The sequence below is a fragment of the Acipenser ruthenus genome, chromosome 10, assembly GCF_902713425.1.
Source record: "Acipenser ruthenus chromosome 10, fAciRut3.2 maternal haplotype, whole genome shotgun sequence".
Classification (NCBI taxonomy): Eukaryota; Metazoa; Chordata; class Actinopteri; order Acipenseriformes; family Acipenseridae; genus Acipenser; species Acipenser ruthenus.
The window spans coordinates 7,278,117-7,295,176 of record NC_081198.1 but is presented as its reverse complement, the minus strand read 5'-3'; the positions used below and the strand labels follow the sequence as shown (position 1 = coordinate 7,295,176).

Below are 17,060 nucleotides of genomic sequence, written 5' to 3'. Positions count from 1 at the left end.
GAATCATTACTGAAAAGTAAAAAATGTGAACAATCTAAAGTGGTGGTCCTCCTAATACAGCATGCAGAACACAAAACCAAGCAGGCTTTAAATGAACAACAGCTGACCTATTTAAGTAAAAAGTAATCCACAATCCCAACAGTTGGAGTCCATGTAATTTTTTCATTTCCAATTGCTTTTTTAAAATCCATTTCCAATTCCAATTCTCAATCCCTTTTAATCCATTAAAATTCAAATTCCAAGTCTGAATTGAAGGAATTCGAATTGATTACATGGAATTGGACTGAGGAATTGACCCCAAGCCTGAATCCTAATATGTATTTGGATATATGTCCCCCTTGGTATTCAGGGATTTATAACTACAGATCATTACCAGCAGGAATACAGGAATTATTCACATACAAATACATTCAAAACATTTGTAAGTGGTTACCTGTTTGACAGGTATCTTGAGTGTACATTTGAAGCTAAATCTACCTTAAGTAATATTAACAGACTATTACACCAACAAGGTTCAGTTTCTGGTCAGGTAGCAGTACATGCACAGAAGGCTAAACATGAAAGGTTGGAGTAAACATTCACCCAGGAATCATATTTTAGTGTATAATTGAACATACAGAGGAGCTCAACAGCCCAGAATTAATATTATGAGTTGTGTTTTGCCAAATATATCAATTTGATTTAATAAATTAACATTATTATCTGCTGTATAGAAACGTTATTGAAACTAGATGGAATACAGTATGTTTGGATTGCATCTACAAAAATACAGTATAATAATATAAAAGCATATAATATTGATCAGAAATTCATATTAAACATATACTGTAGAATATTCTCAATCACTAGTACTTTATTAACCACTTGTAATTAAGGTAAAGGTTTAAATATAAAGCATAGATGACTTATTCAAATTAAAATAGTTTTAATAGTGTGATTTTATTTAAAATGCATTTTATGTCAAACAGTACTAAAACATATATGTATTTGAAGTCAATTAATGAGATGTAACAACACGTTCACATATCAGTTGTTCTTGTTTATTTGTTTTTAATGAAGCGAAGCATTTTGTTTTGCTTTTTGAAAAAACGATGAAAACTTGCCCCTCACAGATATGGTTCACAAATTGAACCTCGTTTGCCACTCAATGACGACAGATCTCCCGTTCTCTCGCGAGATCTGGTAAGTATCAAACCTGCCCGTGAGTATTTGCGTTTCCTCTTTCAGCCAGCGCCTGAGAATGGGTATGTGCATCATTTCAGCGGTCGGGTAGGGAATCGGTTATCATCGTCTTCTTATACCGGGGACATAGCTCTGAAAACCAGAGAATGTATCCGTGGAAACATTAGAGTGGACAGGCAGACCAATATCGAGGGGATTAAATTGTGAAATTAATAATAAAATTGATCAGGAAAAATAAAGGGTGAAAACAGTGCCTCTAAGATGGCCGCCTGTAGGAGGCTTTTTTGATAGTACAATGCGGGACTTGGAGAGATTATTATAACTATTGTTTCTATATTATAACTGGATGCCCGTCGTCTTTTTCCCGTTAATTGCTGAAACTCCAGAGTGGTAAATATTTTTTTTTGTATGTTTTTGCTGTTAAAACATTCGTTCTGTAAGGTGGTGCTTAACTGTACTGCATGCTTTTCTACTAGTGAACAGCATATAATTAAGGGTTCGGTAAACCAGCGGCGTGCTTTGTGTTGCGGTGAAATTAACTTTACAGTTGCATTCGTATTTCATATCAGCGTACACGTGTGCGGTGTATTGTTTTGGTAGTGCTGTAATAAGCCAGTTGGCAGATGGATAAATAAGTGGCATTATTAAAGTAAGATTCTTCATAACAAATTAGTACCCGATTTTGTAGATTGCATTTGCATGCAGTTGTATATTGAAGTGGATGGTGATTTTGCAAGCAAACTCTGGCGGCATGTTTTCGTTGTTAAGTTACAAGAAAGCTGACGGAGTGAATGAGGCAATTGCCTTTGCTAGGCCGCGTTTAGTTCAGGTTTGAATGAGGGGGGAAGTTCAAACGTTTGGCTATGCATTTTCGTTATTGTGACTGAGTTTATCTAGTTTAAACTTGTAATGCCATGGTACTAGTACTCTAGTTGAACGGTTACAAATGCTGTTTTACACTACCGATGCAGCTACTTAACACTCGTGTCTAGTCTAGGCCTTGTCCACACGCGTGCACATGCAGTCACTTGTAGTTATTGAAACACGGTGTATGTTGAAATGGGTTTGTTTAAATCGTAACTTAATACATTTACTTGGCCTTAAGGTAAACTGTTTAAATAATAATAATTTAGACTTGCACTAGTGTGTTAACGCGATTGTGTAGAAAAGTGAGTGTACATGATGAAACCTTTTATGCTGTTTCCGATTCAAAATGTGGATACAACCTTGGAGAACTGAACACTCACATAATAACCTACGGTATAAACTTTAGGAGTAAAGAACTGGCATTTCAATAACACTGGATTATTTCGCCCAATTCTTTACCCAGGTATCTCCAGGGACAACTGGCATAAGCGCCGCAAGACCGGTGGCAAAAGGAAGCCCTACCACAAGAAAAGGAAGTATGAGTTGGGTCGCCCTCCGGCAAACACCAAGGTAAGGACAGCACTGTGTTCAAATTCACAGAGCTTGCAATTTATTTCAGCTAAATACCCCCTATGATGGATGCATGAGTTGAGTTATTGGCATTTGCCAGGTGTAGTATCGATGTCTCTAGTTACTAAACCAGTATTAAGGGGAAACCTAGACTAAAATTGCAGCAGTCTTTTAAGTTAGTGGTTCTAGGCTTGCAATAAGGGAAGCACATGCAGGTGTGCCTGGACAATGTGGATGATGAAAACGTGACCTTAGGCAGGCTTGTTTTGATCGTTTTGGTCAATGTTTCAAACCTGCCAATGTTAGGCCTTGTCATAGTTACACTGATCACATTGCCCTAGATTGTTGTGGTATAATGGATAGTCAGCATTTCTAATTTGCCTAATAGTCAATTGAACAGCGTTTCACTGGTCCCATACTGAGTTATAGTCTTGTTTTTGCCCCTGATAGATCGGCCCCCGCCGTATCCACACTGTGAGAGTCCGCGGTGGCAACAAGAAATACCGTGCTCTCAGGTTGGATGTTGGAAACTTCTCCTGGGGCTCTGAATGTGAGTGAACAGTTTTAATACACTTAGTTTCTTTGACAGTAGATATTTTAACTTTAGCATAGCTTGTACAGGATGTTTTCTCCAGCACATCCCAAATGAGCCCATATTTAGGCTGTGTATGGTCTATGGTATCCTGCTCCTTCATAGCTATTCCCAGAGTTCTTGCCAATACCTTATGCAAGAATCGTCAGCAATGCTGTGATGAGAACACACTCCTAAGGTGGGCTCGCTGTGGCTGTTTTGGTCGTGGTTTGTGCCCACCTATGATTGGAATTTGTCATAGTTACACTGATTGCATTGCTATCTGAGTGAATTTGGTTCTGATATCTCTGACCAAACAAAGCAGAGTGGAGGACTAGGCTCACATTGGGTTCGAATCCCATCATAGCTATTCATGTTTGTCTGGGCAAGTCACCTGACAACCTTGAGCCTCATCTTGGCTTAATGTCCCCCCTCCTCCATCCCTCATGGTGTTAATGCAGATTACATTTTTTGCTCTGCGTGATTGCACAGTATACGTTACTTTTTAACTTGAATTTTGGCTGTAACAAATTGATTTTCCTCCTCGCAAGGCTGTACCCGCAAGACCAGAATCATTGATGTTGTGTACAACGCCTCCAACAACGAGCTGGTTAGAACCAAGACCCTGGTGAAGAACTGCATCGTCCAGATCGACAGCACCCCCTTCAGGCAGTGGTATGAGGCCCACTATGCAACCCCCCTCGGTCGTAAGAAGGGAGCCAAGCTGGTACGTTCATGGCAAGTGTATAGAATGACAAATGGCTTCTCTGGGATTTAAGATATTTTAGTGGGAACAAGCTACTTGGAGTAATTCTTGATGCTAAGGGCCAATGCCTAGATTATTCAATGATGCAAATGTAATCAAGTCTTTCTGTGATGATAACTTCTGTCCAGTTCTGCTACTGAACTAAAGTGATGATATTTATGGCTCCTGAGCGAGGCTTTGATTACGATGGCATCTTTTCTGGTTTCTTAGGATTACTTTTAACAGCGTAATGCTGCCTTTTTAATTTGTCTTGTATGTTGTTGGAAATATCAATATAATATAGAATGTATGTTTAGGTTCTACTGTAGTTGTGTTCTGTAATTGTAGCTGATGCAGTTAACTGGCACATGGTAACGTCATTGGATGCAAAACCTGTGGGGGGGGGTTGCTTGGGAGGGTTAGTGTAATTTTTTATTTTTTGTAGTCATACCACCCCCTGCTGAAAATTGATATTGTGTTTTAGACCCCTGAGGAGGAGGAAGTCCTAAATAAGAAAAGGTCAAAAAAGATTCAGAAGAAATATGATGAGCGCAAGAAGACCTGTAAGATCAGCACCCTCCTAGAAGAGCAGTTTCAACAGGGCAAGCTCCTGGGTGAGTAACACAGTATTACCTGTTGGTACTGCATCACTCTTATATTGGATAAAGTTACTACTGAAAGGGCTTGTACACTTGCTTTTCTGGTCTTCTTGTGAGGATATTTATCCAGTTCTGCTACTGAAATAGAAGCGATGATACCCAATGGATCTGAAGAAGACTTGTTCAATTAGTTTGAAATGATCCTGGAAAGTGCCTGTCGACCAAGTTGACTAGCTTTGATTCTCTCCTATTGCAGGCTGCATTGCCTCAAGGCCAGGTCAGTGTGGCAGGGCTGATGGCTACGTCCTGGAAGGCAAGGAGTTGGAATTCTACTTGAGGAAGATCAAGGCCAAGAAAGGCAAATAAATGTACAGTGCCCGTTTGATATCTAAGTCCAATAAAAACAAAATTCTATGATTTTGTGCATTGTCTTTATTACTTTAGTACATGGACTTTCATGTTCAGTTCAAGGCAAACTCCCTTAAAGCAGTATGAATACTCAGCCAATGAACTCGGGTAGTTTTTGCAGAGCTCTTGCTGCCAGCATTCTTTAGTGTTTTTAGGGGGTGCTGGCATCAGGCTGAAGATGGTATGTCTTCTAGCAAGTTAGCTATTATACTATGTTAATTAAAATGTAATGTATACTATGTATACATTACTATGTAATTGGATGTGTGTTGCAAATTCCTGCATTGGTATACAAGTATCTAACTGGATCTTGTATTTTGTTCAGATTGAATTTCCAAGATTACTTGGATTAAACGGTCTGTTTATTGTCTTTTGGATTGGGCTGCTGGTGAATTTGGTAACGAGGTATCTTTTGAGTTTCTAATCCATGCACTGTCAAGTGACTTGATGGCCTTTCCCCTGGCCTTTAGGTCTCATTCCAGTGCTAGATTAACCCCAGCTTGCAGAAGGGCTGGGTTTATTAGTAGCTTCTCCCTTTCGAAGGTTGGATACAAATGTTTCCTACAAGTGAAGAAAATGTTATCCTGGACAAGAGGAACCTAATGCTGATTTTGGAAGATTGGATATTCATACATTTATTGGTTAGTATTTTTCCATTGGTAGTTTTTGTATTTGAGAATCCAATAAAAAGTAATTTTGCACATTATTTTTGTGTCTGAATCTTTTTCTAGGATAAAGAAATTGGGTGATACATATACAATGGTTCACATATGCATAATGCCATGAAGTGGCAGGTACAGGTAGATCCAAAAAATGGGGGGGGGGGGGGGGGTCAGTTATTTCTTGTCTTCTAGTGATGATATCTATCCAGTTCTGCTACTGAAACAAAAGCGATGAGACCTAAATAGATCTGAAGAAGACTTATACTTTAATTTAAATCTATTCTGAGATTGTGTATAACCCTGTAGTCTATCAAATGTTGTTTATTGGAGAATGTAAATGGTGATTTGGTAATAGCTTAATAAAGTGTTTTCTGAAAATGTGTTTTGACTCTTTCTATACTCTGCGGTCATGTTCACCACTATGGATTTGTGGTATATATAGTATGTGTATGATGAGCCTTTGTTTACTCAGGAACCATCTCTTGGGCACAGCAAGAAGCAGCACAACAAATGTAGATTAAATAAATAGCGATGAGACAAGTAGATGTGATGATAAATATACAGTATTTTTTTTTTGTAGCTTGCATGCATAAAACCGTGTCCTATGAACTTTAATTTACATGGATGTGGTTGTTGGTAAATGTTTTTTGATAATGTGATTGACTCGACTCTTTTGAGGTCAGGTCAACTGCAAAACCATATGGAGCAACAAAAAAAATGGTGGTGGTGTAGTATGTATATTGAGGATTCGGGAAATTTACAGTTGTTTTTTTTTAAATACAAAAAAAAATCTACACAAGTTATAGGTATAATAACTTGACCTGTAGTGTATCTTTAGATTAGATGCAGGTCTATGGTAATTTAAATAATACTGACTATTAGAGATTTAAAAAAAAAAAAAAAGATTTCTGGTTTTCTAGTGACATCTATCCAGTTCTGAAACAAGTGATGAGGCCTAAATAGATCTAAAGAAAACGTACTTTTTTTTTTTTTTTTTTTTTTTTTTTTTTTAAATATAATTTAAATGTGTTTTCAACGGTATGGTAAGTTGTGTTTATTGAGGATGTAAATGATTATTTGGTAGTAGCTAAATGAAGAGTGTTTTATTCAATTCTGAGGTCATGTCAACCACAACAATAAATGGAGCAACAAAGTACATATATGATGTTTACTCAGGAACCATTTGTACTGCACGAAGAAGCACACAAATGTAGATTGAATAAATAGTCTAGTAGTGCAGCTTTGAAGTGGTAGCATGAGTTAATATCAGCTAGTGTCAGGAAAAAGGTTTCAAAGGTATTCGAAAAGTTTTTTGGTCGTCTAGTGACGTCTATCCAGTTCGGCAACTGAAACAAAAGCTATGAGATCTCAAGAATACTATAAAATACTTTTTTTTTATTTTATTTTTTTATTCTGTACCACATTGTTTACTTGCTATATATCACCAGCACAGTAGGGTGTACATGCTGTATACTAAATAGAGAAAAGTTCAGTAGAAAAAAAATAAGATCACTGAAAGGGGTCAGTGAGAGGTGTCAATCTGGTATATTTTGATGCAATCTTTCCCAGAATCGAGGATGCGTTTTGTGGATTATGCAGATAAAGTAGTATCTATTTATCGTTCTCTTATATGAAAAATATGGTATGACAAGAATCTTAAGAAAAACGACTGAAGCAGAAGTGTTAGATCGGCTGGCTATGCGTCTGTGTTCTCACTATCGCTGGAGGGGCTGTCGATGGTGACGGTGAACTGGGGGAACGCTTCCCTTTTCTTCTGCTGGTCAGAGGCTTCTAGGCGTCGAGGCTTGGCTGGATAGGAACCAGAGCTGGACTGCTGGCTTGCCTTGCCCTGCACCTCTACTTCCGCGTCCACCTCGTCCTCGTCCTCGTCCTCGCTAATGCGCTCCTCCGCTTGCCAGGGGTTTGAGTTGACGCTGTCGCCGCGCAGACGTAGCATCCCCCGGTTGCCGCGGCCAAAGTTTTTGAGGCTAATGGCTGGCGAGGCGGCAGTCAGGAACCGGGTCAGCATTGGCGTCTGCATGCGAGGAGTGAGTGGGCTCGGCTCGACAGTGTAGTGCTGCGCGGAGTCCTCGGTCATCCTGCAGAGAATAAATACATCAGTAGTCTTGCAGGTATTTATTTACCATTAAGTTGGAGGGTGTCATTTGTGCACAAAACATTTCAGAACATACACCAGAACCACCACGTTACGACAACAACAGTGTTTTGTATTTGTCATATCGAAAATTTATTTTACCAGTGTGTATTTCAGTAAATGAAACTTTATTTACTGTGGATTTACACTATTTTTGCAAGAACCCACTTACAAATACCTCCTAAAGTTTGTTAAACAAACAACCACATTTGTAAACTAGTCATATATTCTGTTAAAACAACTGTTTGGATTACGCAGATACTATTTAAAGAAATGTATAAACAAGCAGTATGCTCATGTTATTGCACTGATTACATAATCGGTAAACAGTAAACATCCCTTCAATCTATACTGAGCCCTAAATGAGTAGGCTATGGGCTCTGGTAAGATTATGATAATGTCCTAGCTCGTGTGAGAGCAGTTTTGAAAGTGACTATATACTGAGCACACAGGTTACCTCATACACAGTGACTATACTGAGCGCCCAAGTTACCTCATGTCGTAGGTGGACCCCATGAAGGAGGGTTTGAGGGTCTCAGATGCTGTGGCCAGGGTGTAGGGAGGCTGAGCTGACGACTCGTTCCAGTATTTATCCTTCTCGGCCGGGGGCAGATTCTGGTACATATCATCCACTGCTAACATGGAGACCTGCAAAGACAGAACCAAACACAAGGGGATGGAGTTAAGGTACATGCCATGTTTGGAAAACATGAGTTATAGTACCTGCTGCACATGGACAGCGCACTCCTAGTTTCTTACAGGTCACAGCACTATTATTTTTTCGATTTATACCCACGTTTTAATGATTTCATAAATTTGCATGGGGGGGGGGGCATTGTTCTTCTAAAATCTCTGTAAAATAGGAACACATGCCAATTCAAAAAGAGCAGATTCTTGTTTGATACATTAATGTGATACATTATTTGCTGTTCAATATGAGAGTAGTGAGGTGGACGTGGAGTATTTTATATTTTATGATTGTGAGCAGTGGTCACTGGTTTATGACTCATAGACAAGGTATTTAGCTGACTTGCCTGAATGTTTCTGTCAATCAGTTTATTTGTTTCAAAGTCATCATCGTCTTCTCCAAATGGATTAATAATCTGTTCTGCTACCTAAAGAAAACAAAATGTAGCCTGTTATAATTACTGTAATACTATATTTGAAAGTTGTCCAAGTCCCCATGGGTTGGTCCATGGTACTTTGCATAGCATGGGTCAGATCATTTATTTATTATTTCTAGTAAGAAACCAAGAAATAGCTTTTGCATGAAGATGTGTGTTTTTGAAGTGTTTTTGTTTAGTAAGGCATCACATTTAAGATGGTTTGATTTAAGTCTTTGTGCAGTAAGAGAGTTTCAAGACTCTAAACTTATCACTCAACCAGGAAGCTGATTGACTGAGCAACTGCATGAAGTTTAAAGGATTGTCTGTAAGCCCTACCTTGAGCCAGCCTGCATAGAAGAAGAACTGCAGCAGTGTGAAGATGGGCACGTAGAAGTCTAAATCATGGCCGGAGTAGCCTTTGCTTGGGTCCAGAAACTGCCGCCCAATCAGGCAGACGGCAAAGAATGAGTAGACAGCAACAGTGACCACCTGTGAGAGACACACCCACAGGAGAGGGCAGGGGTGGCGTGGATAAGCCTTTTATTATTGATCCATTTAACGCATAAATGCTGGTGGCAAAATGTAGCATTTATTTTTAATGTTATGAATAGAGGCAACAACATATCATATTACATACTGTTTGACTATTGTGATCAGCTCTGTATAATGACTAGCTCCGCATTAGAACTACTTTCTGCCAATCCTGTATAAATACATTCAAACAATAATAGGTAATATATTTAAAAAATGACAAGAATAAAATGAGTTTATTCATTTATGTTACCTGCGTGTACACAAGGGGGATGCTTATCCAGTCGAAGTGAAACAGCATACTGCACTTGGCTCTGTAATTGTTGAGTTCCTTTGAAAAGAAACAGACCAGTTTATAGAATACCGACGAGCGGCCCGGATGCTTGTTTTACGAGTGCCCCAGTGGGTGGAACGCTTTACTCACGTCCATCAGCAGTCTCAGCGCCACATCATCCCGCACACGCCCTTCTCTCCGGGCCTGGGAGGCCAGATTAGTGAACCAGGCCATGGGCATCCAGTACTTGTTAAAGTCAGAGTACAGGCCCTCAAGTTTCTTCTGTTCTTCCCGAGTCATGAACCCTGAAATCAAAAGAGAACATGCAGGACATTTGTATCACTTAATCCACAGGCTTTCTGTTGAGATTTGTATGAATTTCCAACAATGGACTTTCAGTGCACCCCCACCCCCCCATTATTATGCTGTAATACGCATCCATAGAAGTGAAAAGGCATTGTAAAGAGAATAGCTGTCTGGTTCTGCACTGTAAAGGGCTGCATGATTGCTACTATGATGTGAAAAGGCATTGTAAAGAGAATAGCTGTCTGGTTCTGCACTGTAAAGGGCTGCATGATTGCTACTATGATGTATTGGTTTTTTTATTGGGATTGCACTTATATTTTTTATAATGACTTAATATTTGAGTGACAATGTGTTTTATATCTAGTAGCTGAGGATAATGTTTTGCAAGCATGTTCCATACGGTTTTGGAATATTTCTCAGAAAGGGCTGGGGTACCACGTTACCTCCCTCGATGACGTGCTCCATGGTGGGGAAGCGCTTGCACACCCGGGTGCTGATGGAGCGTAGGATGAGCACAGAGGACAGGTTGGCGTAACGCATGAGCGTTCTCCGCAGGATACGCCCCCTGTCATCCACACCGTGGACATTCGCAGAGACCACCATCATGAGCTGGTCAGGGAGGGGGATACTGGTGTACTGACTCCACCAACGGCTCACCACCAAAGACACATAGAAACCTGGGGAAGGACGAGGAAGCGTATGTTTGTAATTATATGTTAATGCAATAAAATCCAGTCAGCAGCAATTCCAGACTTAATCCTCACTGGGCAAAGAAAGATGGAAAGTTTTCTTTTGTTTTGCTGGAAATACACTGCTGTGTACTAGATGGTGCTGGTGCTCCCTAATATAATGACACTTGGGCTAATCTAGCCTACTTTACACAGGTCTGTGGCAGGCATCTAGAAATGAAGAGGGGCTCCTGAACTTGTATTCAAACTCCTTAACACAGATGTATTTATTTCCCCACATTGAAAGCCCCTTTTGAAAGTGGAGGCTGTCTTACCCAGAACGAACGATAGTGGGATGCGGTCAGTGTACCGGTTACAGTACATGGCCGTCTTCTCAAACAGGGTCTTCTGTTCTTCTGACAGCAAACGTCTGCAGGCATAATTCACAAAAAAAAAACAAATATATAAAAAATACTTAGATCTACAATTATTATTATTTTGTATACAGCTCATTATTGTAAAATAAGGAAGATACTCAACTGTAAAGGAAATACAAATAAAAACAAATATAGATTACAAATCTGGACACGTATCTGGCTATTATAAACCGGTTGCTGATTTACAAGCACTCCACTCTTTGGCTTCTATTAAAAAATTAAAGTGTAACCTTCAACAGTGTACTGTTCCTTGTGTCCTTAAGTCTTTGACATCATAACTCTTTTTTTATTAATAATAAATAGGAATGCATAGTTTGGTATTAATAAAGGACCTCTGTCATTTGAAAGTTCATCTGTAACTATTGCATTCTGCAACCGTACCTGTACATGAGGCTGATAATGGTGTAGAGGATGGCAAAGGCAATGAACTCTTTGTAGAGCAGTTTGTAGATGCTCCCTTTCCATCTGAAGAGCAGCTTGGAAAAGCCGCCGAACCGAGCGTTGGCTACTTTCAGGGTGTAAGAGACCGTCATGATTGTGTGAAAAGGTTTTGCAACGTAGTTTCAAAGCAAGAAAATATTAAGAGAACCTGGAAAGCGACAATAGAAAATCACCAGCATTAATTCATAGACCTCCAGCAAAGTTATTTTTTTTATTGCGGTGTTCATTTTTCAATCAAAAGGAATTTCTGCATGGACGACAGCAGTGATTTTCTCACCCCGCTACTCTGTTATACTGGAGCTATGGTGCTTATGGTTCTACACCTACAGTACATTTGTATTGGCTATGTGTGAGCAACGAGCACAGCTTGGTACTAAATGCGACCGTTAGGACAATATAAACTTGGTGAAATCAAGAAAAATAAAACCATACCATATAAAAAAAATAAAGTGCACCAAAACATATACAAACAGTAAGAAAATGGCACATTACATTTTACTACACATCAGATCAATACAGAAAACACCCTTCCAGTGGGTAGATGTCTCAGTTGTTATATCGACAGGTCCTGTTCTCACAGTAAGCAGTTTCATGCACTTCCCCATTCTTCAGTAACAAATAAAAAGGTAGATGAATTCTATCATGTAGTATTGTAATATGTTATCAATATTTTCTGCACTATCACACTGCCTTCATAAACCCCGACTGCTGTAGCTACAGTAACGTCAGGTACTAAGTTATGTATGATGTGCAGTGTATTTCCTTTAAATAAAATCCATGTTTCCCTTGGCTTACCTGAGTGTGCTTCTGAACTGACCGACTGACCGAACCCCAGGATAATGGAGACTCATCCCCAAAAAGAAGAATATTTTTCAGACTTCCCTTTTTAAAGTGTCACCAACCACCCCCCCTTCCTGCAAAACCATCAGCCTGATTTATGAATCCGGGCTCTGGGAACATGCAGAAATGTTATCAGTTTTGCACTACATCAGTAGCTTCAGTTCACAGGGGTTCAGAGGTCTAGCACGGTTCTGGCTGAAATGGGCACAGATACCACACCACCACAGGGTAATACCCGCTCTCAGAGTACTCCTCTTTCTCTGTTACTCACTTATTTGAAGGGTGTCTTTGGAACATGTGAACCACCTTTCACTGGAGTGGGTTAGATAATCTTATGTCTCAAATCCCAGTCATCCATCTATCCCAGCTATCCAACAGGTACCCTATTTTAAGATTATTCTTGGATATCTTTGGAAGTTACAATTAAGCAGGACTATCCCTGACTCCCTCAGTTTTCCTTAAGTCTTCAGCTCAAATTGAATATGAAGTGCCATCATTAAGATAGACACTTATTACTCATTCTTTGCCTTCTAATCTGCCAGCAGTTTATTTATATAAAATTGAATAACTGCCATCTTGGTGTCTTGCTTCCATATTATGAGGACTTGCAAGGTTCGGATCCTGGCTAATTAAAGATTGATTGAGTTGGTGTGGACTATATGCATTTCATGTTAAAGTAAATATCCTAATACTTTAGTTTTTTACATTTCAAACCAAATCATTTTTTATAAAGTGGATTTAAGCATATTACATTGGAGATTTTTTTACTGCAGTCCAGTACGATATTGTAGTAGTCTTGCATTGAAAACCAAGTAAGTGAGAATTTACTCAGAACTGCTCTTTCTCATTTGCAAACCCTTTGGCCAGTATTTTAGAATCGAGCCCTGGATCTACTGTGATTGCATTTCAGTTTGAATTAGATAACACAAAGACAAACTGAAAACCAGGTTCTTCGTTCTCTGTAGGTTGCGTTAACAGCTGTAGATGTTTGTCCCTATTTGTTATACATTAACCGCAATGGATACACCTATGAATGAATATACAGTAAATCATGCTTTTCAATTCTTCCAGTCATGGTGTATCAGTAGGTAGTATCTAGCTGAAAAATGTTGATAAAGCAGAAATTATTGTGATAGGATACAAAATGGTCATAAACCAACACTGATATCACCCACACAGTTTACTGTTCCTCAGTGCTCCACAGTCTTTAATTTACAACACTCGTTATCACCTTTCTCACTGGAGAGCTATTTTCGGTTTGCCCCACCTCAGTATTTGACAGTTTATTGCCCCCATATTCTGGAAAGAATCCTATTCGTATCAATATTGTAAATCAGATCACTTTATTAGGAGAGGGGACATGACCTACAGTCTCTTTTTCTACTTTGCATTGAACTCTCTCATCTACTTCTCTGCTGGTTCAGAATTAGCCATGCAGCCCAATAGATTCAGAACCTGGCACCCTCTGTTCACCTAGGACTGTTTCTGTGCCAAAGAGTTTGAATGCCAAATGTACTAAACTTTCACACTTCAAAATAGAAATGCACATGCATTTCTGCTGAAGGGGAGTATGTAGTAATTGTGCGTGATGCAAGTTTCGTGTTTTTGAAGTTTACTTTCTATATTAGAAAGGAAACAGTGACGTATTCTCATTATGACAATGCCATGTCTGTTCAGGTCAGTTCATCTCCTGTCTGTGTTTGAGAACAGTGTCTCCCCTATAGAAGGTTTCTTGGAGGGGGTGGCAGTGTTTGACAGTCACAGTCATTAGACAAAAAACTCACATACTCAGCAATGGTTCAATAATGTGTCTTGCCTGTGATGCCTATAAACAAAAACATCTTAAAATGCTGTATCACCTTATCATGACAATATGTTTATGTTTTAAAACAGTCTCCATAGGTATCAAATATTTAATCTCACACCAAATAACTCAGATTTTTAATTAATGGAATGGAACCCCAAGACACTCGGCTTCATTAAGCGGCGCATTGGAGACTCTCAGATCCCTTATTGAGATTTAAAGGGCAGCTGGCTCTTTGAGCTAAAATATATATATAAATAAAACAAGTATGTGTATATAGAGGAAGGAATTGAATTGAGAACTGGGTTTGGTTTCATATGGGAAGCAGTTTTTTTATGGAAGGAACTATAAAAATGGTCATAAGCTCATAATTCAGATGTCACAGATAGCTTGAAAGCTCCCACCACACTGCCATAAACTGAGCGTCAAACTAAATTGGGAAAGGAAAGAGTTCCCTGAGCTGTTTTTAAATGTTCTCTGAGGCAAAGAGTGCTTAGCTCCGACCCCTCTCTAGAATTAGCCAACAAAGGTTACACAAATACTTAATGTTGGTTAATTAAAGAAAACAGCCTTTGACTAATAAGAGCTAAGGGCTTATGAAACGGGCCTAATGTAATGGTAGGTAAAACACCAGATTTGTGTTGGTTTGAAATGCTCCCACCAGGTGGAGATGTTGTTCACAACAAAACAAACAAACATTTTATTGTCCTGCATTATTATGTAGACATACAGGAAGTGGGTGTATAATTGATAAAATACATAACCAACGTTTTACATTGGTTCTCAGTCCCCACATCACACCATCACAAAAAAGAGTGTGTATTGCCTTTTCTGTTAAATAATCCAACACTTCTGTTCATCTTTGAAAGAACAAAATTGAAGTTTGAGACTTGAGTAAATCAATTCATTGGGAACATTCCCAATAAAACGGTTACATTAATCAGCTCTAAGGTTTCTTTTACGAACAAAAGGGGAATCGTTTATTTTTATATGCAATATCCTTTGAAAAGAACAGAAAGGTCGGTCATTTGTTTGTCAGCTCTGTTACCCCTGGGAGTGTTACAACAAAATAAGTTTAAAGATTCCCAAAGAACAGCATCGGGCATTAAAGCTCTGTGAAACCCACACTGAGATGCCTTTTTAACATATAAGGCGTTGTAAGACATTAATAGACTGGACAATAATACACTACTTGGCTTTTTAACAAAGGGCTTTGCCATAAATCAGTTTGTTTTTTTTAAAAACAATTTTTGTTTGTTCTGGGTTTATCTTGGTGAAGGTGCTTCACTGTAGAGTATGTTATCTTATACTTCATGTCTGGGGGTGAGGGGACATGAAGCTTCAAACGAAAGAATTTGATGAATGGCTATGCACTGTGGTGCTTTTCTTTGGCCCCTGCATGTATGGTGTGAAAGGAGAAGTGTTTTCTTTCACAAACATTCCAATTTAGGATCTCCATTCAAATCACTTAACCACAAGCACACAAAGTGCTCTGTTCACTGAACAAACTCCTTTACATTCACTGGCAACTGCTTTCTCTAAAGATGATGTGCATGGAGGCTGTGTGGTCCAGTGGTTAAAGAAAAGGGCTTGTAACCAGGAGGTACCCGGTTCAAATCCCACCTCAGCCACTGACTCATTGTGTGACCCTGAGCAAGTCACTTAACCTCCTTGTGCTCCGTCTTTCGGGTGAGATGTAATTGTAAATGACTCTGCAGCTGATGCATAGTTCACACACCCTAGTCTCTGTAAGTCGCCTTGGATAAAGGCGTCTGCTAAATAAACTAATAATAATGATAGAATGGCATTACTGCAACAATGTGTTTAAAACAAACCAGGCATTTCAAACAGTAAGTGTGAACAACCTCGTGCTAATTAGTGGCATCAAATTACTTCTGGAGAGCTGATCATTTCCTTAGAAGCTGATTTTATCAATCTTTACCTCTCTGGGATAAGGCATGTCTGGATTTTATCAGAGCATTCTATAGAAATCCAGTTTGAAGCAATCCAGGGAGATTCCATGGTGCTGTAAAATTCTCTAATAACATCCAGTGGTGTTTTATATCAGTAGGATACAGGTTGATCAGAGACTTTTACATTGCAAATTATGACAGTAGGACAGTACAGATACAGTAGTAATGTGTTTCACGTCCAGCAGGTGGCAGTTGAATTGTGTGGCTGCTGCATAGGAAGTGGAGGCTGGCTGCAACCCACACTGAGCTTATCATGACCTAATTCGTATCTGTATTTATTTTGTACATATTTTGTAGGTTACATTACTATCTTTAATAATACTTTACAAAACAGCATCTGGTATTTGGTAACTGGGTGGAGTTGCTGGTTTTCTATTAAAAAGCCCCAAATCTGAGCTGGAAGGTGGTTGAAGCCAATGAGAAATACCATTGTGAGATGACAGAGATTCAGAGTAACTACACTGCAGTGTTCTTGTGAAGAGGCCTCACTGTGACTATCACAGTTACACTGTGAACAATGAATGTGTTTCACAGGGAAACGGCGCAGGAACAAGCCTGTGGATGAGCATCACTCCTCAGTGGAAAAGGTCACGGCACTAATGCAGAACAAGCCTCTAGTTCTGTTATAATTCAGCTAAATTAATTATTATTATTACAAGATGTTTACATGTTCCAGCTAAGTCAGCGCATTTAGCCTTTTGAAAGGGGAGCTGGAGGGTGCGTTTATTATATTAAAACCAGGGTACTAGTGTGCAATTATCCTCAACTGCAGGGGTGGAAATAAGACTCCTATTGCATAGCAGTTTCACCCATTCCTGGTTTTCTCGATTGGCCACAATGTGTCTTATTAAAACCAGGAATGAATCAAACTGCTGTGCAGTGGGAGGCTTATTTTCATTGCTGAACTGGGACTGTTTCCAA

The 17,060-nt window shown here is 39.2% G+C and overlaps 2 protein-coding genes and 6 non-coding genes across 8 annotated transcripts; 7 read left to right on the top strand and 1 right to left on the bottom strand.

The window, feature by feature from the left end:
• Positions 1-1,174: 1,174 nt before the first annotated feature.
• LOC117401688 (small ribosomal subunit protein eS8) lies at positions 1,175-4,949 on the top strand. Its single transcript, XM_034002488.3, has 6 exons — positions 1,175-1,244; positions 2,513-2,619; positions 3,070-3,169; positions 3,742-3,917; positions 4,420-4,549; positions 4,791-4,949. The coding sequence occupies exons 1-6, from the start codon at positions 1,241-1,243 to the stop codon at positions 4,898-4,900; spliced, it is 627 nt and encodes a 208-aa protein (XP_033858379.1). The 5' UTR covers positions 1,175-1,240; the 3' UTR covers positions 4,901-4,949.
• Positions 2,357-2,428, top strand: LOC117414848 (small nucleolar RNA SNORD55/SNORD39). The gene has a single exon (XR_004546306.1). It is a non-coding gene; the product is annotated as a small nucleolar RNA SNORD55/SNORD39 (small nucleolar RNA).
• LOC117414870 (small nucleolar RNA SNORD46) lies at positions 2,847-2,953 on the top strand. The gene has a single exon (XR_004546311.1). It is a non-coding gene; the product is annotated as a small nucleolar RNA SNORD46 (small nucleolar RNA).
• On the top strand, positions 4,059-4,131 carry LOC117414854 (small nucleolar RNA SNORD38). The gene has a single exon (XR_004546307.1). It is a non-coding gene; the product is annotated as a small nucleolar RNA SNORD38 (small nucleolar RNA).
• LOC117414863 (small nucleolar RNA SNORD38) lies at positions 4,641-4,711 on the top strand. Its single transcript, XR_004546310.1, has one exon. It is a non-coding gene; the product is annotated as a small nucleolar RNA SNORD38 (small nucleolar RNA).
• Positions 4,950-5,369: 420 nt separating the features above from the next.
• Positions 5,370-5,498, top strand: LOC117414911 (small nucleolar RNA SNORA35). Its single transcript, XR_004546322.2, has one exon. It is a non-coding gene; the product is annotated as a small nucleolar RNA SNORA35 (small nucleolar RNA).
• Positions 5,499-5,789: 291 nt separating this feature from the next.
• On the top strand, positions 5,790-5,861 carry LOC117414859 (small nucleolar RNA SNORD38). The gene has a single exon (XR_004546309.1). It is a non-coding gene; the product is annotated as a small nucleolar RNA SNORD38 (small nucleolar RNA).
• Positions 5,862-7,135: 1,274 nt separating this feature from the next.
• On the bottom strand, positions 7,136-11,614 carry LOC117411199 (bestrophin-4-like). Its single transcript, XM_059031341.1, has 9 exons — positions 11,463-11,614; positions 10,980-11,074; positions 10,420-10,653; positions 9,821-9,975; positions 9,650-9,727; positions 9,202-9,354; positions 8,794-8,874; positions 8,253-8,407; positions 7,136-7,703 (listed from the first exon to the last, which is right to left on the bottom strand). The coding sequence occupies exons 1-9, from the start codon at positions 11,612-11,614 to the stop codon at positions 7,301-7,303; spliced, it is 1,506 nt and encodes a 501-aa protein (XP_058887324.1). The 3' UTR covers positions 7,136-7,300.
• Positions 11,615-17,060: the final 5,446 nt, after the last annotated feature.

What these genes read in the sequence shown, in the direction of transcription:
- LOC117401688 (XM_034002488.3), top strand. An exon ending in CTTCTCCTGGGGCTCTGAAT is followed by an intron (nt 3,170 to 3,741) that starts GTGAGTGAACAG and finishes CCTCCTCGCAAG; the next exon opens with GCTGTACCCGCAAGACCAGA. An exon ending in TCAACAGGGCAAGCTCCTGG is followed by an intron (nt 4,550 to 4,790) that starts GTGAGTAACACA and finishes CTCCTATTGCAG; the next exon opens with GCTGCATTGCCTCAAGGCCA.
- LOC117411199 (XM_059031341.1), bottom strand. Translation starts at nt 11,614, where the DNA reads ATGACGGTCTCTTACACCCTGAAAGTAGCCAACGCTCGGTTCGGCGGC. An exon ending in ATTATCAGCCTCATGTACAG is followed by an intron (nt 11,075 to 11,462) that starts GTACGGTTGCAG and finishes TTATGCCTGCAG; the next exon opens with ACGTTTGCTGTCAGAAGAAC. An exon ending in CGCTGAGACTGCTGATGGAC is followed by an intron (nt 9,728 to 9,820) that starts GTGAGTAAAGCG and finishes TTCTTTTCAAAG; the next exon opens with GAACTCAACAATTACAGAGC.